Source organism: Watersipora subatra, chromosome 3 (genome assembly GCF_963576615.1).
Source record: "Watersipora subatra chromosome 3, tzWatSuba1.1, whole genome shotgun sequence".
Classification (NCBI taxonomy): Eukaryota; Metazoa; Bryozoa; class Gymnolaemata; order Cheilostomatida; family Watersiporidae; genus Watersipora; species Watersipora subatra.
The window spans coordinates 67229020-67251554 of NC_088710.1; the positions used below are offsets into that span (position 1 = coordinate 67229020).

The 22535-nt window shown below is 36.5% G+C and overlaps 1 protein-coding gene across 2 annotated transcripts in view; it reads left to right on the top strand.

The window, feature by feature from the left end:
* The window catches only part of LOC137391965 (late secretory pathway protein AVL9 homolog), a 36868-nt gene extending 15079 nt beyond the window's left edge, over positions 1–21789 (top strand). Inside the window, exons 9-19 of one of the 2 annotated variants that reach the window (XM_068078543.1) lie at positions 993–1309; positions 4815–4982; positions 8523–8714; positions 10308–10442; positions 13375–13398; positions 14193–14334; positions 19141–19221; positions 19852–19963; positions 20477–20530; positions 20854–20930; positions 21350–21789. In XM_068078543.1, the coding sequence (XP_067934644.1) occupies positions 993–1309; positions 4815–4982; positions 8523–8714; positions 10308–10442; positions 13375–13398; positions 14193–14334; positions 19141–19221; positions 19852–19963; positions 20477–20530; positions 20854–20930; positions 21350–21459 (1412 nt within the window). In that variant the 3' untranslated portion in view covers positions 21460–21789. The remainder of the gene's footprint in view (positions 1–992; positions 1310–4814; positions 4983–8522; positions 8715–10307; positions 10443–13374; positions 13399–14192; positions 14335–19140; positions 19222–19851; positions 19964–20476; positions 20531–20853; positions 20931–21349) is intronic. The other variant, XM_068078544.1, reaches the window with a different exon arrangement.
* Positions 21790–22535: the final 746 nt, after the last annotated feature.

Consider the following 22535-nt stretch of genomic DNA (forward strand, 5'->3'; position numbering starts at 1 on the left):
TCGCTATGATAGGATCTCAGTATTAGAAATTAGAAGAGTAGCAAATCTACTTGCTTCTTTTGATGTATGGTTATACCGTTATAGACAGGAATCCTGTGACCATTCTTAAAGGCTAAAGAGTCTTTAGTTTCAACAATCTCTAGAAACAATTAAGGAAACTTTTCAATTTTACTATTTCCTGGAAGATGATAGCCTAACTGTCAATCACAAATTATCCGAGTATGAAACTGGTTTATAAAACTTGGGGTATAAAGCTGATTACATAGAGCTATGGTAAGAATTCTTTGGAAAGTCTAGTTAATGTTATAGAAAATCCCGGGAAGGGTGACAAACGCATTACTCATGTTTTTCAAAGCTCAACAAACATTGGTTGGTTTGTTGACAGCCTAAACATCAGCTGACATTTTACTATTATTTACTGTTGCCAGGTATCAGCTCTGGTGAGTCAATAAATTTGGCCACCTTCCAGAGTTGCGATGAAAGTTATTCAGCAATCTCAATTCCATCATATTGCTTTCCCTTACGGGCGTATCGACTAGACTTACCAACAATATCTTACAGCAAATTTTACACATATTTTCACACGTAATTAGGTATATGATTCCTAGTTTGTTCAACTGTTTCAGCTATCCCAAGTTCCTCATTCATATGCTAACAAGAGGTGTCCGATATTGTGTTTCTTGAGGACTGAATCAAAGATAGCGGTTGCTAAACGGTTTCTGGTTCTTTGTTCATCTCTTGTACAAGTTTAAGGCTATTAACCACTGAATGTCTGCTTCTATGTGTAGCATGCAGCTTGCCACAGGTTATTCTTCTATTATTGAGCAATATAAATGCTAATTCTAGAATCTTTAATATATTGCATCGTCAATGAACTGTTAAATTTCCATTTTACATTGTCAATCTTCCTCGCTCTACATCACAGTTATGTCTTGGTTAATGTTGTAATACTGCTGTAATTGGGTATTTGAGTTGTCTTCTTTTCCTTTCAGGTCTGCTTGAATTGGGCCTAGTAGAAGGTGTCCAGAGCACAAAAACACCTGCTGCTTCTCCGGCTGTTAAAGAAGATTGTCATGACAAATATTTCTCTGGCAGCAGAACTGCTACAAATGGAGATGACAAACCAGATACTCAAACCTCTAAGGCTGAAGATGAAACTGCTCTTAACATGTCAGCAACTAAGGAGCACGTTGTCAGGCATTCTATTCAGAGTATGATGAGCCACTCATCTGTGTCACCTAGTCATTCAGATCCTCATGCAGGGGACTCTTGGGATAGTCCTCAGTTGAACCCTCAGCAGATGGCCGAGGTAATTGATGTATGATATTGTCAAATGAAGTATACAGTTAATCTTTGACTTATGATTATGCTAATGTACAAATGTTTTAATATTCGACATAAAATTGGAGCAAGTGTTAGACTCTACGTCTAATTAAGTCCAAAAGATGACACCCTAAGCTTCTGTAAATATGGAAGTTTTGAGTTTTGGTACATGTATACATAGTTATCCTTCACATGGTCCGGTTTTACAATGTTTGAATAGTATTTCATACCTTCCTTTTTTAGTTGACAATATAACAATAGAAACCTCTTTTTATTGATTATTGATTTAGCACTTTACATAGTTTTTATACAAAGCAATTGTTTTCGTACTGCTTTCAAACTCAGTATAAGTTAGATTAGCTCCATATCTCTAATACTAGCTCTACATACCGTCTGTCTACTGTCTCCGTATCTCTAATACTAGCTCTACATACCGTCTGTCTACTGTCTCCGTATCTTTAATACTAGCTCTACATACCGTCTGTCTACTGTCTCCGTATCTCTAATACTAGCTCTACCTACATACCGTCTGTCTACTGTCTCCGTATGTCTAATACTAGCTCTACATACCTTCTGTCTACTGTCTCCGTATCTCTAATACTAGCTCTACCTACATACCGTCTGTCTATTGTCTCTATATCTCTAATATTAGCTCTACATACCATCTGTCTACTGTCTCCGTATCTCTAATACTAGCTCTACCTACCGTCTGTCTACTGTCTCCATATGTCTAATACTAGCTCTACATACCGTCTGTCTACTGTCTCCGTATGTCTAATACTAGCTCTACCTACCGTCTGTCTACTGTCTCCGTATCTCTAATACTAGCTCTACATACCGTCTGTCTACTGTCTCCGTATCTCTAATACCAGCTCTACATACCGTCTGTCTACTGTCTCCGTATCTCTAATACTAGCTCTACATACCGTCTGTCTACTGTCTCCGTATCTCTAATACCAGCTCTACATACCGTCTGTCTACTGTCTCCGTATCTCTAATACTAGCTCTACCTACCGTCTGTCTACTGTCTCCGTATCTCTAATACCAGCTCTACATACCGTCTGTCTACTGTCTCCGTATCTCTAATACTAGCTCTACATACATACCATCTGTCTACTGTCTCCGTATCTCTAATACCAGCTCTACCTACCGTCTGTCTACTGTCTCCGTATCTCTAATACTAGCTCTACCTACATACCATCTGTCTATTGTCTCCGTATCTCTAATACCAGCTCTACATACCGTCTGTCTACTGTCTCCGTATCTCTAATACTAGCTCTACCTACATACCATCTGTCTACTGTCTCCGTATCTCTAATACTAGCTCTACCTACATATCATCTGTCTATTGTCTCTATATCTCTAATACTAGCTCTACATACCGTCTGTCTACTGTCTCCGTATCTCTAATACCAGCTCTACATACCGTCTGTCTACTGTCTCCGTATCTCTAATACTAGCTCTACCTACCGTTTGTCTATTGTCTCCGTATCTCTAATACCAGCTCTACATACTGTCTGTCTACTGTCTCCGTATCTCTAATACCAGCTCTACCTACATATCATCTGTCTACTGTCTCCGTATCTCTTATACCAGCTCTGCCTATGTATCATCTGTCTCCTGTGTTGCCAAGGCTATACATTAATTTGTCTGTCTTTAACATAATGGCTATACAACAATAAAAATCTTTTTTATTGATTTTTAATTTAGGTTCTTATGAATAATTTAGCTTTTTACTTTTAGTTTTGACATAGTTTTGTAGATGTGTTTACTTTAATGTTATACGTAGTTACCCGAAGCATCTATCATTAAGTCTTTAGGTGGCCAGAACAAATTAAGTAAAATTCTTATAAAAACATAATTATCATGGGTGAGGGGGCAGTTATAGTATATGACTGATGTGTGGTAGTGTCAGAGTCAATGAGAGGTCAGTAATCATTGACCTATTTAATTAAAGGTTGACTTGCAACAAAATTCACATTACAGTTATTTAGTATCAAAAGATTCACCATGTCTTTCTCTGTTGTGTTGTAGGTGCAAAATATGTGGAAATGTGATTACAAGCTCTTAAAAGCTCAAAAACGAACCGTTAATCGCAGCCATCACGAGCCGTAGATTAGAATATCTTTCTAAAACGGCTCAAATGGGATGTAATTGAACGAAATGGCTTCCGTTCACATTTTCATGCAACCTCATTCGTCGAAATATTTTCACAAATATACTTCACGCATTCAATAAAACCATGTCTATTGTCCTTACACGTCCATTTCATGATCATTGTAATGCTGTCACTTTCAGCACTGATATTTTATAACCTACCGGGGAAATTCGTTTAATTTCTTAAGCTTAGCTCGAAGGAGTACATATCATCCTCTGATAAACGTGACGAGCCTGTTGGTCACCTATGGTAGTCAAAAAATGCTGCAGAAATTATTTGCACCGTTTGGCAGGAAGTATCGGGCACATGATCAGATTACAACTAGACGATTAGACCAAGCCGAAACAAAACTGTGAAATAGCGAACATCTATATTTGATACGGGCTCTTCGGTAAAACCTGAAGTGTTTGTCATAAACTAGTGCTACGAGAAGTTTTATATTGAGCCTTTTAATGGTCTTTAATTTCACGTGAGAACATCACGTGTCCAAACAATAATCAAATGGATTAATTACGATTACTACGAAAAATAAACTGATTCCAAACTACGGCGGTCTCGTGTGGCTGCGATTAACTGTTCATTTTTGAGCTTTTAAGAGCTTATGAACATTTCCACGTATTTTGCACCTACAACACAGCAGAGTAAGACATGGTGAATCTTTTGATACCAAATAACTGTAATGTGAATTTTGTTGCAAGTCAACCTTTAACCTAATTAAAGCGTTAAGCTAAAGATAAACATTGTTGAGTTGCAGGCGGTTGTATCATGTTGAAACATGGTACTTATCTTTAGCTAGCTGTTTCTGAATATCCAATATGAACATTTCATGGCTGACCGGTGTTTCAACAAATTCTCACTTTACCAAATGCATTCCTCCATCTGTTTCAATTAAATGTTCAAGTTTTGTTGTTGCCTCGACCAGCCTTATTGTTCTTTGTTTTATTTTAACAACTATAGTATTTTTCAAATTACTCATTTTTCTCTCAATTCATTCGCGTTCCACTTATAACTGGATGAAATAGTGTTGAACCGCCTCCGCGTTCCCAGAAGTCAGTGTTTAACAAATCCTCCTACACTCGCTTATGACTCAGCCTTGTCAAGACTCGACTTATTCTTACCGTACTATTACTTGCCCGCTTATTTCCCTCTCACAAATTCCTTCACTCAAGTTCTTAACACTCATGAAAATTTTTGTCAAACTATGTTATGAAAATGTTTATCAAATTTCCATTTTGTTGCTCATTATGTTAGGCCAGTTACGCCTTTGGTTGTATCATTAAGGGATTTAGCCGTCAAGGGCATACAGATATTCAGTGTGTATGACTGGTTGTAGAAGGAACAATCTTATTGCAAGCAGCCACTCATACAAGGCAAGGGTTCCGCTTTCGATGTAGCTGATGTCTCGGATTTACCTTTAGCCTCAGTACCACAGCTAGATTCAGAGGACTCAATCCTTCAGATCGATATGGAAGACCAAGAGTCTTTTCTATGGGACACTAAAGTTAGTTACTGCGACTGATGACCCGTCATTTGAGTCTAGCAGTTGCTTGCTATAATGCTATGCTATAGCTATAATGCTATGGAATGATATTATCTTTTTAACTCATACACGAGGGCTATTTCTTCGGTACTCGGGCATTGGTAAGGCATGAACCACCAGCGACCACTTGCCATTCAAGCATGTCTCATCGTGATTAACATAACAACCTCTCCCACTCCATCTGGTGCTTCAGGAAGTAACCAAGCAAATTCATAAACATGTTTAGAGTGTAGTTTCACATTCAATTGGTCTGTATGGTCAGTGTGGTAAACTGTATTTTGGAATCATGGTACCGGTGAGAAACTTCTGGAACAACCTGCACCACAGGCTCTTCATCTCTCACCTCATTCGTCTCGATAGGCTCTGCCCTTTTCAATTTACCTCCAATAATTATTACCAGAAATTATTGAATTACATAAATGATTGATGAAGAGTGATTATCTATTGGCAATAGAGATAATCCCACGAGGCCAAAGCATAACTTCCATTGGTGTGGTTTGTCGAGGGTCTGGGGGATTAGCCACTCAAGATTGCGCATGTTTCCCATCTTTCCATATTCATAACCAGCGAACCTGAGTTTAAATATGCATCATATTAATTGTGCAAAGTTTTACTGCATCTGCAATAAAATTTAGTTTTTACATTATCTGTGATTTACCTATTTTGTAACTTCGAAGTTGTATCTGCCGGAATTGTTGTGAACAAAAAACTGTTTACTTGGCATTGTGCCATGTCAGATTATCTATAAGCGCAAGACTTGAAAGGTTCTTATGAGTAAACAGCGGCTGGCTGATGATGTACCAGAGTACATCCGCTTGTAAAACTTGCAAAAAACCAATCTATCCCACTCCAAAGTTTATTCTCAAGGATCTTAACTTTTGTTGGAAAATTCATTGAGATTTTGGCGGCTTTTGGCGGATTATGCGAGTTTTTTGAGATTGCTGAATGAAATCACTCAATGCCTTTTTATTCAATATGCCATAAGATTGCCTCCGTTTCACTGCTTGAAGTTATCATGTGTTTGACTACATATATTATTATCTCTAGGTACTGCCTTGAGTTTATCATGTGTTGTACTACATATATTATTGTCTCTATGTACTGCCTTGAGGTTATCATGTGTTGGACTACATATATTATTATCTCTATGTACTACCCTGAGGTTATCATGTGTTTGACTACATATATTATTATCTCTAGGTACTACCTTGAGGTTATGTGTTGGACTACATATATTATTATCTCTATGTACTGCCTTGAGTTTATCATGTGTTAGACTACATATATTATTATCTCTAGGTACTGCCTTGAGGTTATCATGTGTTGTACTACATATATTATTATCTCTATGTACTACCCTGAGGTTATCATGTGTTGGACTACATATATTATTATCTCTAGGTACTACCTTGAGGTTATCATGTGTTGGACTACATGTATTATTATCTCTAGGTACTACCTTGAGGTTATCATGTGTTGTACTACATATATTATTGTCTCTATGTACTACCCTGAGGTTATCATGTGTTGGACTACATATATTATTATCTCTATGTACTACCCTGAGGTTATCATGTGTTGGACTACATATATTATTATCTCTATGTACTACCTTGAGGTTATCATGTGTTGGACTACATATATTATTATCTCTATGTACTACCCTGAGGTTATCATGTGTTGGACTACATATATTATTATCTCTATGTACTACCCTGAGGTTATCATGTGTTGGACTACATATATTATTATCTCTAGGTACTACCTTGAGGTTATCATGTGTTGGACTACATATATTATTATCTCTAGGTACTACCTTGAGGTTATCATGTGTTGGACTACATATATTATTATCTCTATGTACTACCCTGAGGTTATCATGTGTTTGACTACATATATTATTATCTCTAGGTACTACCCTGAGGTTATCATGTGTTGGACTACATATATTATTGTCTCTATGTACTACCCTGAGGTTATCATGTGTTGGACTACATATATTATTATCTCTATGTACTACCCTGAGGTTATCATGTGTTTGACTACATATATTATTATCTCTAGGTACTACCCTGAGGTTATCATGTGTTGGACTACATATATTATTGTCTCTATGTACTACCCTGAGGTTATCATGTGTTGGACTACATATATTATTATCTCTATGTACTACCCTGAGGTTATCATGTGTTGGACTACATATATTATTATCTCTATGTACTACCCTGAGGTTATCATGTGTTTGACTACATATATTATTATCTCTAGGTACTACCCTGAGGTTATCATGTGTTGGACTACATATATTATTGTCTCTATGTACTACCCTGAGGTTATCATGTGTTGGACTACATATATTATTATCTCTATGTACTACCCTGAGGTTATCATGTGTTGGACTACATATATTATTATCTCTATGTACTACCTTGAGGTTATCATGTGTTGGACTACATATATTATTATCTCTATGTACTACCCTGAGGTTATCATGTGTTGGACTACATATATTATTGTCTCTATGTACTACCCTGAGGTTATCATGTGTTGGACTACATATATTATTATCTCTATGTACTACCCTGAGGTTATCATGTGTTGGACTACATATATTATTATCTCTAGGTACTACCTTGAGGTTATCATGTGTTGGACTACATATATTATTATCTCTAGGTACTACCTTGAGGTTATCATGTGTTGGACTACATATATTATTATCTCTATGTACTACCTTGAGGTTATCATGTGTTGGACTACATATATTATTATCTCTAGGTACTACCTTGAGGTTATCATGTGTTGGACTACATATATTATTGTCTTTATGTACTAACTTGAGGTTATCATGTGTTGTACTACATGTATTATTATCTCCAGGTACTTCCTGTTCGCAACATTTTATCATCTAGACTAGTTGAAATTTGTGACTTGAAAAGCATTTCCAAGACAACTCGTAAAAGGCATCAAATAACCCTGTGCTTAGGTTTATTTTCTCTAACCATACACGCTCTATTGTAAACAGAAGACAGGCGTATGTGTTTGTTTTTAAATATTGATATGACCTTTTCAAAAGTGCAATTCTGTTACTTATTTGTATGCTTATTCATTTTGTAAATTATTTATTTTTCGTAAATCGTAAGAGCTTGAACAGGCTATTATATATTTTACCATGAGTGAAATGAGAAGCATTGTACAATTCACAGATGGTGTGCACATCTTACGTCTGGACATTTCTGTTTCTTTCATCTTACCAATGGCATGTCTTGCTGCGTTCCTAGCGAATGCATGTTCATTGTTTTCATACATTTCTTAATTTGTGATTTACAAAAATTATTTGGCATTTGTTGCTATTACAACTGACACCTACAAAAATTAGGAGTATTGGTCTCTGCTTTAGCTGCGGTTTTTTTCTGGCCGACACGAGTCTGTTTTCATTAAGTTTTCCTTGTTCTGGCGTGCATAGGGCTTTGTTTAATCTTGTGCTGTGCTGTGTTATAGGCTCACACGCTGGTTCTCACGGAAGACCGAGCTGCCCACACATCAGCTGATCATGAAGACCGACGAGGGAAAATGGAAAAATTGTTGACGCTAGGCGTCCATAAAGCTAGAAGTGTGGAAGTTGTTCCAGTCGTATCTCCTACAAGTATACTCATCAACATGGCTGGCATGCCTCTAGCCATATTCACTAAGGTATCTCTCCTATCTATATACACTAAGGTATCTCTCTTATCTATATACACTAAGGTATCTCTCTTATCTATATACACTAAGGAATTTCTCTTATCTATATACACTAAGGTATCTCTCTTATCTATATACACTAAGGTATCTCTCCTATCTATATACACTAAGGTATCTCTCCTATTTATATACACTAAGGTATCTCTCTTATCTATGTACACTAAGGTATCTCTCTTATCTATATACACTAAGGTATCTCTCCTATCTATATACACTAAGGTATCTCTCCTATCTATATACACTAAGGTATCTCTCCTATCTATAGACACTAAGGTATCTCTCTTATCTATATACACTAAGGTATCTCTCTTATCTATATACACTAAGGTATCTCTCCTATCTATATACACTAAGGTATCTCTCTTATCTATATACACTAAGGTATCTCTCTTATCTATATACACTAAGGTATCTCTCTTATCTATATACACTAAGGTATTTCTCTTATCTATATACACTAAGGTATCTCTCTTATCTATATACACTAAGGTATCTCTCCTATCTATATACACTAAGGTATCTCTCCTATCTATATACACTAAGGTATCTCTCTTATCTATGTACACTAAGGTATCTCTCTTATCTATATACACTAAGGTATCTCTCTTATCTATATACACTAAGGTATCTCTCCTATCTATATACACTAAGGTATCTCTCCTATCTATATACACTAAGGTATCTCTCCTATCTATATACACTAAGGTATCTCTCCTATCTATATACACTAAGGTATCTCACCTATCTATAGACACTAAGGTATCTCTCTTATCTATATACACTAAGCTATCTCTCTTATCTATAGACACTAAGGTATCTCTCCTATCTATATACACTAAGGTATCTCTCTTATCTATATACACTAAGGTATCTCTCTTATCTATATACACTAAGGTATCTCTCCTATCTATATACACTAAGGTATCTCTCTTATCTATATACACTAAGGTATCTCTCCTATCTATATACACTAAGGTATCTCACTTATCTATAGACACTAAGGTATCTCTCTTATCTATATACACTAAGCTATCTCTCTTATCTATAGACACTAAGGTATCTCTCCTATCTATATACACTAAGGTATCTCTCTTATCTATATATACTAAGGTATCTCTCCTATCTATATACACTAAGGTATCTCTCTTATCCATATATACTAAGGTATCTCTCTTATCTATATACACTAAGCTATCTCTCTTATCTATATACACTAAGGTATCTCACCTATCTATAGACACTAAGGTATCTCTCCTATCTATATACACTAAGGTATCTCTCCTATCTATATACACTAAGGTTTCCTCCCACATATCAAGGTTATGTTGCTATGACAACTACTTGTCGGTATCTTAATTTAGTCCCCAACTCAAGTTATTTACATCATCATTATAGTTTGCTTTCTTGTTCTTAACTTCTGTCTTCCTATGGTGTATTTCAACTGTAACTCTTCATTGCTAATATTTATTTTTTATTATTTTTAATTCTATCCTTAAATATGATCACCAGAGTGTATGCTTTGATATGCATGACATTGTTTAGGGTTCCGTGTGCCATCCGTACCTCTCTCTCTCCTATTACGATATCCTCGAAGATGTCAATATCAGAAGTTTTGTTATTGGAGCTTCCAATGTCTTATTCAAGCAAAAGAGGCAGAACATTGACGTATTGGTTGAGGTAATGGTGCATCAAACATATTATGGTTGCTGTAGACCGAGAGCTTTTTTAGCAGGCATATCGGGTTTAATCTGGTAGAGATGAATTAAGGGCCATTAGCTCTGTCTACCAACACATTTGTAAACCTTTTACAGCAAGTTTTTAGTGAAATCGTAGTATTGACTTGAGGTGTGATGTAAGCTTTTAATACTTTATACAGGAATAATTTATTAGCTCGGGTTAATCATTAAACCACTTATAGTTTTACTCTACTTGTCTCCCTCCCCTTATGCATTATTTCATATATTCTATCAATATTTTTAGTGCAGCTAAAAAAAGAATATTTTTCATGCGCGGTTTTCGGAATATTTAAATAAATTTAGTAAAAACAAAAAGTTACCAAATATTTGAATTATTCTCATAACTAATATCTTATATATAATATATATATAATATGTATGTATATATATATGTATATATATATGTATATATATAACTTCTCTAACTCTCAGACTGTCACAAGAGCAATACAATATTCTACATATCGATAGGCATTTGTATGCAATTGACCTCAATTCTTCAGCAATATGCATCTAAAGATGTTGGTGAAATGATAACATGTTCGTAATTAGATTAGTGATAAACGTTATTTCACGATGGATGTTAGCACTTTTTTTAAGGTATTACTCAACCAAACATTGAGCTGTAGTAATGCATTGTTCAGAGTATTAAATTTACTAGTTAGTATTGTAGATGATCAACTACATAACTATAATGACAGGTTTGTGTGTTTATCATTGCTCTTAATTACTGCTTTGGTGCAATACTGCCGTATCTGTGCAATAATAATAAATTTTATGAGGGGATTACTCTTGATCAAAGTGTTGTCTGCCCGTGATCCTTTCGTAAAATGCGTATATTTTGTCGCTGTTACACCTATTTATGCTATTGGCTTTACCGGTTCATATTTTCCGCGCAGTTAGCAAGAGAGTGTGATTGCAGTCGTTTCAGCTAGAGGCTCTGGGTGAGAGATTTTGGCTCGCTTATCTCTCAAATATTCTATAATTAGTCCTGCGTCAGGGTCATTATTATTTATTAATTACTCACTTTTTCATGTCTAGAGCAATGAATTAATATGAGACGTTACAGTCATTTCATCTCCCTCAATCTATCTGCCAAAATTTTGAAAAATACCACTTAGAATGTTGATGTGTATTAGTCCAGCCATCGAACTACCACTCAGAAGATGGTATCTCTCCACGCCAATGCCCTGTAAACACCTGTGGGCCAGACTAGCTGGCTCCAAAAAGAAAGGTGATTTTTTTTAAATTCGTGTTCAATAACAAATTGTTAGATGGCAATCGGGTAGCCTTGTTATAGATATTTTCTCACACTTTCATTCCATCTTTGCCAATCACCGTATGATTAATTCTCTTAATCTCTTCCGGCCCAAAACAGCCCTTCTACATTAGTGCTGCACCAGCTTCACGACTGCTGGGTTGTATCAGGTCTTGCTACAAACATCAGGCCTCATTTCTCTTCAAGACTCCTTTACAGTTGTATTTAATAGACTCGTTTGCTGTTAGGCACTCTCCTTCGTCTAAAGCTAATATTATCATTGTTATCAAGACTCAGCACTCAAATGCCGCAGCTCTTCCTTCCCACTCTCACTGTTGCTTATTTCATGGATACCAGTAAGTATTTTAACAATGATATATTCTTTCTGGCCCCTTCCAATATGTTACTCATCTCAATCAAAAATAGCCGTATGCCAAATTTGACCTTGACACTTACAAACATGAGTTTGCTACCTTCCATTTACATTAGCAATATTTCCTCAGGGATACAGTTGCGTCAGACCAGGCTGGGTGCACGGTAAGGTCAAGCCAGACTTGTACATGTCTAATCCCCTGGTTGCATTCTCAAAATTCTCAAGTCAATTAGCCTTCTGCAAAGCATTTGTGATTGGATATCTTTATAGTGTAAGCGCAGCAGGTCTTGCAGCTACCTAGGTCCTTTGTGATTTTCTATAGGCTGTATATGTCATCCCTGTAATATTTTCGTTTGTCGTTTTTTTAATTAAATACTTTATGAATTTTGAGTGGTCATGGGCACGCAGAATGAATTTGGTAAAAAATGCATATACGGATAGGCTGGTCAGGCGTAGGCTGACTCATTCAAAAGGTTTTATATGTACTAGGAGGAAGCGAGCTCTGGCTTTCACCTGTTATTCCTTGCCTCACTTGCTCTCTAATGGCTCCTCCCTAAATTCCCTTTTTTCTGACCGGTCACTTTGTTTGGCTCTGACTCTCTGTGATCTATTCTCACACTTGCTCTAGTCTCTCTGTTTTCATGGTAGGTCTCGAGTCTATATTCTTGTGATAATCCGAGAACTTCTATTCTCATGCGAGCTTTAGAGTTTCTGTTGATGTACGAGCCCTTGAGTTTCTGTTTACGTATTAGCTGTGGAGTCTTAATTTGAGGGATGGTATATTTGTTGCTTTATACACGAATTTTACAACTTTTTGCTGCTTTTCATTATGGCCCGTTTATTCAAAAACTGGTCTCAAACTGCAACATATCACGGCTAACTTAATGCTAGAAATTGCTCTACCTTGATGTGATGAAGGTTTGACAAGCTCATCATGTGACCACTCCCTTTTTCTACAGTGGGAATTTGGTGAGCATTTTCAAACTCTCCCTAATATATGCTTATCTGCACTAATCTCTTTGCAGCCTTTAATAGTGACTAATTATTCAAGTTTATGATCTCCACTACTTGAGTTTATCTCGTGTTTGCCTATTATGAGATTTTTATGGATATTCAAATAGAAATATGGTTCTGTTGCATCGACGCAACAAATCGTAATTGCAATCACATTTGCTTGGATTTTTACAAGCTTTGTTTGCAGAATTTTTATTAGTTTTTAAGTGTGATTGTCTTGTTCCGCAGAGATGTGTGGCTGGTGGGAGAAAGGTAAGGTCTGAATGATTGGCATGATGTAATGGGAATCTAATGAGACGGTAGGAGGCTGGATTATGCTTGTAATTCCTCTCCGCCACTGCTTACTGGATTATCTCTTATTAGACTGGCTCGCGCTCAAGCATGCCGTCATGATCGCTTCGCATGGCCTCCCATCTTGTAGCTGTTCTACCACAACTACAAGCTGTCTTCTATTCTTTATCTAATATTCCACTTTCATTTTTCAATTAGGATGGATTATGTTTTTAAATGTTGGTTAATTCTAATACTTTTGTTGATAAGTTCCCAGCAAATAAATCTGAGTACATACAACATAGCTTGCAGACTTAACTGATTCGGAGTTGTCCACTTTTTTGGTCCCAGTTCAACCATGTTTGCGCGCTTAATAACTTAAATTTTTTATCGGATTGAAGTCTAATTTTATATAAACATAGAGACAGTTCCTTGTTAACTTTGGCATTAACTAGTGAATGTGTGTCTCGGGTATTCATATCCTGTTACCGCGTTGGTGAAAACCTCCGTTTTATGATGCTCTGCTCGAACACTTTTTTTTGTTAGCGAAGAGCAGCAACATTTATATAGCTACTGGTGTAATTGGGTTAGTACACTTGTACAGACATGAGACACATCATCATCACTCATCTTACAAATAACTCGGCAACATTTATATAGCTACTACTGTAATTGGGTTAGTACACTTGTACAGACATGAGACACATCATCATCACTCATCTTACAGATAACTCAGGCCACTTATTACTGTTACCCACATGGAGTGTTTGTTACAGGATGATCCGGCAGGCATAATGATATTTGATAAAGAGTTGCAAAGGCATCTCCAGCTTACTACTGAAGATTTACGTTTCGCTGATATGCTTACCAATAGAGTTGACGAAACATTTGCATCCGGGCAATTCCTGGAGAGCTCAGGTAAAAATTCATGGCATCATGGTCATAAGAATTACACTAAAATATTCAAGGGTTCTTTCTAGTTGATTCTGAAAAGAGTAAAAATAACTTATGTTAAAATAATACTCGTCATTTTGAAGGGTTTGATCTACATCCGAGTTGATGTTCTTTTGAAGATCATCTTTCTTAAAGTCTCTGCATCCGTCTATCCACATGTTTTTGTTTTCGTAGGCGGCAGTTGTAAAAGATTTTTTAATTATTTCAATGCAACAGATAGTAGATGAAACTCAAAGCAAATATTTGAAAACTTATGTAATATCGTAAATCCTGCTAATGTTACAGGAGCTAAACTGGCTAGCTTATGCAATTGTAATAAGAGCCATGTGAGTTCTGTGTGTGATTTATTAATTCTCAACTGCATCCATCTAATCGTCATCAGCGATACGCTGTGTCCGCGAGAGCAGCGCAGAAGCAATAGGACAGGTTCTCATTCCGCTCGTTTATCTTCTCTCTTTAACCACAACACCTGTAATTGCCTGCTCCACTTATCCAGCCCCCTCACAACATATTAGGCCTCATTAGACACAAGCGTAGTCAACGCAACCTCAACAAAATCCTCTTTACAATTTGTCTGGTTTCTAAGCACTGGTAAGGCTCATCAGATATTCCAAAGGGTGGATGCATCCGTGCTTGGCTATCTAGCATCTCCATATTTAGCAGCCAGTCGAACGTCAGCAGTTTTGTTGTAGCCGTAACGTCTAGTCTAATATCAAGCGCTTACCAAATGTACGTTGGTTTTCCAACTGCTTTGTATTTAGTGATCGGTATAAGGTGAAATTTCGTGAAAAGCTTGTCAGAATATGGTGATGCATCCACCCCTGTTGTGGGTGCGTGTGCACATTTATGAATGGCTAACAACGGAGTAATTAAAAAACTCTAAAAAATGAAAGCGTAAAACTCAAGTTGTTTGTTTTCAACAGCTAATTGATAGTCTCGCGCTTGTAAGCTCTAAACACATCACTTGAAGGAGGGCACCTTCATCTAAATATAGCCACTCGGGCTATTTATAAATGTCGGCGAATAATGGGATAATTAATGCAAATTAGCAAATTAGACAGAAAGTGAGCAAACATATCTCAACGTTTTATCTTTTAATAACAGGCTTGGGAGTCATCGTGAATCATTCTACCTCATTCGTTACAGCACTCCACCGCTCTTTCACAATCCCTCGCCATTCTATAGTCATTGCATTTGTAAGTCTTTCATCGGTTACCACCTTTTCAACCAATAATTAATTCTTAAAATTATGGCAGCAGTTGGTTTACAAGCGGTGATGCTTTGTGTCTGTTTATGTCGTGTTTCCAAGCAGCTGGCTTAGACGGATAATTTCACAAAGCATTCATACCAAACTACTTAATTTCTTACAACCATTCAAAGCTCGATATATGAAAAGTCTGGTTGAAGTTGTCACCATGGAACTGGATTAATATAGTTTGTCGTCTTACTGTATCTTACTGTATCGTTGAGATCGTGTAAGTTTGCAAAGCAAACATAAACTAAGTTTTTCGTTCATTTAAAACAGAAATCAAATGAACCCCATGTAACCCCATATATGCTTTCAAACACCATATATTGTAGCATTTTGTAAATTTCAATTGCAATATCTGTGCTTTAGTTGAATATCTATAAAAACAGTTTTTTTATTCTTTGTTAAAGGCTTAAACAAAGAATGGTTGTTATACTTCTACTTTAGCTATCGTTGCTTCAAAACTGTTTCATTGCTGACCATTTGTAGCATTTGTGTCTACTCAAATGATTGAGATAAACACTTTAACTTTGACCTACATGTAATGTCTATCAAAGAAAACTCCAACTAGGCACCTTATTCAATTATCAGTAATTTTCTACATAAAATCAGCTAAAACTTTTATACAGGCTTTAGCGCAGTCACAGCCTCCCAACAGTATCCAAATTTCAATTTCTTATTAAAAACTCTTCCATTTAGTGTATAGATGCCTTCACAATTGATGCTTTAAGCATATCTATATACGTAGTTATTACCACCTTATCACTTTTCATGCTATTTTTCGTTCTAGCAGAGATACTTTTAATGTGTCACCTAGTTCATAATTTTGAACATTTTATTGCGCTTCACATCATTTCTCTGGGTACTGGTACTCGCAGTACTGGTACTCGCAGTACTGGTACAAATCAAATACCATGAAACGCCATAATCACATGAAAAGTTGTTTGAAGGGATTTAGATTTGATGCTCTGCAAGTAGGGAAGACAAAATTCAATACCACGTTTGAATTTATGCAATTGTTAGTAAATGTGTCTTCCCTGTTTCCTATTTCCCTGTTTGGTGTATGACGAAGGTCAAGTTTGGTTTGTCGGAACTAAGCCGTGCTGGTTAAATACATTCATATGTACATAATGAAATAAGCCGATGAAGTCATAAAACTTCCAAATTAAAATATGATTCTTCCATATTAATATTCAAGAGCGAGTAATTTATGTAATGATATAGCTGGTCATTTGCTACCATTTTTACACTCCTCTTCTTTTTGTTCACAAGTTCTTTTTTTCATCAACTTTGTCAAATCACATCATATTGGGAGCCGAAATTGCCTAAGTATTTCGTTTGAAACTTCAGATAGCAAATACACTATCTTAAAAATGGATGGTATCGTTGCGGGTTGAAAAATTAGCCAACAGTTAAACATCACTGCATCCAGTCTGGTGTATTATGGTCACACCGACAACCAGTGTTCGAAATGGGGCGGTACGCAGGGGTACGGCGTACCCCTAAGAGGAATTAGTGGGGGTGCTTTGTGGGAGGCGTACCCCCTCATATAAGATTGCTCATATTTTATTAAATGCGGTAAAATCGGAATGAAGTGAAATATTCACACAACGTTTTTTTTCCTTTTTTTCCCGAATTTATATTAGCTTGAGTTCATTACACCAAAAACAGTGCGCGTTTTCGGGACGAGAAAACCACGCTATTGATCTTTGATTTTTTCTGTTAGTTTTCTGCTATTATAGCGGATCAACTAGATTATTTTGTTAAAAGCCTGAGAACCGATCAGTTTTCTGTCAACCGACATAATTGACGGGCCCTTGTGTCGGCCGCCCTATAGAATCCTCGAATAGCTTAAAGGTTGACTTGCAACAAAATTCACATTACAGTTATTTGGTATCAAAAGATTCACCATGTTTTACTCTGCTGTGTGGTAGGTGCAAAATATGGGGAAATGTGATTACAAACTCCTAAAAGCTCAAAAACGAACAGTTAGTCGCCCTATCACAAAACCGCCTTAGATTAGAATCTCTTTCCAAAACGGCTCAAATGGGACGTAGTTGTACAAGATGGCTTCTGTTTACACTTTCACGCAACCTCATTCATTGAAATATTTTCACAAATATACTTCACGCATTCAATAAAACCATGTCTATTGTTTCTACGCGTCTATTTTATCGTCATTGTAATGCTGTCACTTTCAGCACTGATATCTTATAACTTACTGTAAAAATTCGTGTAATTTTTTAACCTTAGCTCGAAGGAGTACATATCATTGTCTGATAAACATGACGAGCCCGTGGGTCACCTGTGATAATCGAAAAATGCTGCAGAAATTATTTGCGAAGTATGGGTCACATGATCAGATTACGACTAGACAATTAGACCAAGCCGAAACAAAACTGTACAGTAGCGAGCGTCTATATTTGATACAGGATCTTCGGTGAAACCCAAAGTGTTTGTCATAAACTAGTGCTACGAGAAGTTTTATATTGAGCCTTTTATTGGCATTTCAATTGACGTGAGAACATCACATGACAAAACAATAACCAAATGTAATGACTACGTCAGAGAAATAAACTGATTCCAATCTACTGCAGCTTTTCGTTTTTGAGCTTTTAAGAGCTTGTAATCACATTTCCACATGTTTTGCACCTACAGCACAGCAGAATAAGACATGGTGAATCTTTTGATACCAAATAACTGTAATGTGAATTTTGTTGCAAGTCAACCTTTAAGATTAATCATTGCTTGGATTCTTCTTTTGTGTTTTGGATGGTAGTTTTAAATAAATTCTTGCTTATTATACTAGTTGCTTCATTGTTTCTTTCAATTTATGATGAAACGGAATGGGCCAATAGATAACTTCTTTAAAGGTGAGTAAGAATTAGTGACTGTCATGAATTTAGAGTTTGTATTTAAGAAAATAGTGAGTGACTGAGCTTATCATATAATAATGTTCATGGTGGCTTGAGGATGGGACTGTATTGTGTCGGGGGTCTGTGTGAACTGTCTATAGGGTTTCTTTACTCACTCACATCACAACCTGGAGTCTCCGTAGTCATAAAGCACCCAGGTTGTGCAGCTAAGCCCACTTTTAATTTCTTACTGGACACAACACAGGGTTTTAAGTTATGGAAAACAGCATCAACAAACTCAGCAAAAAAAATTTTCCCAGGGGAGTACCCCTGGAACCCCTCTAACGAGAGGGCGCACCGCCCCTCTCGGACTCACCCCCGCAAGCGGAGAGCAGGGCCATTGGTCCTGGACACCATCATCCTAACATGACAGAGAGTACCCCCAAGAATCTCTCGCCACTTCAGACGCTGCCAACAATGTTATTTTACAGATGCTGTGTGCAGTATATTGATATGAGTTATTTAGCTCGTGATGCTTTTTGACGGTATACAATTTTTGCTTTAGGATACATCTAGCTATTGTGAAGATAACTTACTATCTTTTATAAGAACATTTACATCGCTTGTGCCAGGTTATAAAGTTGTGCTTTATAATTCTATTTGCAGAATGGGAAGGCGGTGATGAGTGGATACGCGCTCAATTTAAAGACTACCTGCAAGCACTGATGGCCACAGTTTTAGCTGATGGTAAGTGTGCTCACTACTTATTCATGTCTCATCATTATCTTGCTTATTCCATTTTTATGTATTTCCTACACATTTTCCGTTGTCAGTCTCAAAATTGAATATGCAAACCAGAGCTTCCTTACCGTGTCTCAGACATTGCTAGTAACTTTTTCCTGGGGCAGGTGAGGGGAAGGTTGTCTTGGACAGGATGTGACCTGATCTGCTTCTGAATCATCCAGTTTAATGCGTTTGGTTACACTGAATATAACATATTTCATTTCTCACAGCTGATCATTTGCATAATGCGAGACTAGCTAATAACGCTTTTAAATAATTACCCGTGTTCATTGCTGGTTGAGAAAGATTTGCAGCCTCTTCTACGTATGTGATCAGTTCTCACCTCTTCTCAAAGAACATAAATTTATAATTTGTTTTGTTCACATCGCAGCTTTTCTAGCAAAGCTTATTTCAGTCTCCCTAATATAAGAATCCAATCATTTTAATTACACACGATACGTTAAACTGGTGTTTTTTCTATTTAAACTTAAGGCTGGTCAGTCTGCTCTCAGTTATGCTAGCCTTTGTCCCGTCTGCTGTCTGTAATGTTTGTAGAATTGAATTGAGGCCTGATTGATTTTTTTTGTTACGCAGATGCGCACTTGCTGGATGCGTTCAACTCCAGCTTTATCTCAGCTTGGAAGTCAACCCATAACTACAGGGTCTGGAGAAGCACAGTTCAGCAATTAGAGAATGTCATTCCTGGGTAGAATCTATTACGCGTGTTGCCGGTTTACCGGTTGCTATGCTTCTACCAGTAGCCCTTATTATACTCATTATACTGCTTTGCTTTAGGAGAATTTATTCTATTGCTTTCATTTATTCACAAGCTTGGTTTAACCGAGCTCTGCTTCTAAACCAGTTGCATTTAGCTCCTGCTCATCGTAATCCGGCTTGTATTTCTTTGTTTGTAGCGCCGTTACGTAACCATTAAATCACAGGGATTTGTACAAAATAAATTGTATCGAAGATTTAAGAATTCAATTCAGAAAAAGCGGTCAAGTTGAGACTGAAGGTTTTAACCATAGTGAGATTATTTCTGTAGGCTGAAACCCTCTTTGAAATGTGTACATAATTCTGCTTAATATTCGCTAGACACCTGTCTGCTTATTACTTATCATTCGTTATTGGGTGAATGCTATTCGTTATGCTAATTACCTTGTTGTAACACGACCACGCTTTTCCAAAGTGTTATAAGATGAATATTAATATTTTGTAGACATCCATGTCAAGGAGCGGCTAGGCTAAATGATATGAAACTGCAGTTGGCAAGGTACATGTAACTTTGTTCATGAATGGAAAATTATGAAGGCTATCTGGGTTGCATCAGACCTTAAATCCATTTACTCCAAAAGACAGTTTTAATTGTCTCACATGCCCTGATGTCATTTGAAATGATGAACCTGTATTTAAAATATTTTTGCCGTTCAAAGCATATCGATGGAATATCCTAGTTTAATCACTGCTATATTTATGGTTTGCTCGCTGTGATATCCATGAATGTATACTGGCCCTATCGGTATTAAGGAAATCGGTGCGCTGTGTCTGCTAAACACCCTAGCAACTTCTCTGTTAAAGATGGTTTGGTGTTTACAGGTCTGAACGAGGAAGAAAAATAAATGCTGCTGTTGATCAGGCTGGTAAAGCCATGACTGAGAAGACCAAAACTGTTGGTACGTTTAAACTAGATGACGTATTACTCCTTATAAATTGGTATAAAATTTTATACAAGCAAACTTGAGAAATAATTAAAAAAGCAAGATCAAATTCTTATGCCAACTTGTAGAAATCATAACTTTAGATTTATTCCTTCCATCATCAAAGCAACTATAAAAAATCAAAACCATTTATTGTATAAAGAAAACCATACGAATGCAAATTCATGCATGTGGGTTTCCAATTATTTTTTGTTAAGCTTTTTTCTGCATGCTCAGCTTGTAACAAGGTCCGCTCTTGTGGCATCAGCAAGGAGCCAACCAATGACAGCAAGCATAGGTTTTATCACTCTGCATAGGAATTTCGCAGGAGATGAACCTTTGCATGTGATTAAGCCTAGTTGTGAATATGGATTTACATGTACATTTTTTTTTAGGAGAGGCATTAAGTAATGTCAGAACTGTAGTTTCTTCTTGGTGGGCCACGATAGGTGCATCTGTATCAGCTACCACAAGTGACGCACAGACACCTGACTCAACTGAGTAATATCAGCTCAACACCCTTTCTATATCTCACCGTATATGTAACATTATTTTTGTACACACTTAATGTAAAAATTGTGAGCCTTACTTTTATGCGACTTTGTAGCAGCAATGTGTATTGATGATTAAGTAATTTGAACAGTCATAACCATGTTATCAGCCCTTTAAAAGCCTTTCGCATTACAATTATTTATTCTTAATTACTTGTATCTGATAACATTCCCACTGATTTAGCAAGAATTTTAGTAATTCAAATAGATTATATATGTGGTGTGACTGTATACATTATAGTGAACAGGTGTATAGTGATGAAATAAATGGATTTTTAATTCCACACCTCTTCTTGAAGTGTTCGATGAATTGACCCATTTGAAAATTGTTGTGGTTCCACATTAATTTACAGACGCATATTACTTTGCTACTGATACAAGTCATCGCATCCACCACTAGATGACTATGTGCCAAGCATTTTCTTATCTCCACCAAGCATTTTATCAATTAGTGGATAGAATCAATAACTATAGCAACAAATTTGTCAGCTTGTAAATCCCAAAATTCTTCATCAGGGTATGGACCATTATCTGTCATTACACGCTCAATGATTCCTCTTTACTAACATTTGTTCATCCCACCATTTAAAAGAGAGATATGATGTAATAGGTAATGCCATGAAGGTGTCTCAATGTTCATTTACATGGTTCCACGCTTCAAAAATATTTATTAGAGTTGCTATTCCTTCGACATAAATCTTATGAGCCTACCTTTGCTCTTGGAGAAAATTGTGCTGTACATATTCTCAAACTTTCGTAACTCTGCGATGACTGCTGAGAGATTTGATTTGACATACCAAAAACACATATTTTACAGTTAACAATTATTGAACAGCTATAGCATTGCTGACAAGCAGTTCAATATTTATGGACCATTTAATGGTATTTAGGTTTTTTATGCTTTCAGAATTAAATATTTAAATTCAGTTTGTGGTATTCTAATGAACTAGTTCAAATGGCTTAGGTAGCAGCTATGAATTTATAGAATATGTGGTCTTTTAATATTACTGACACCATGCATTGAGTAGCC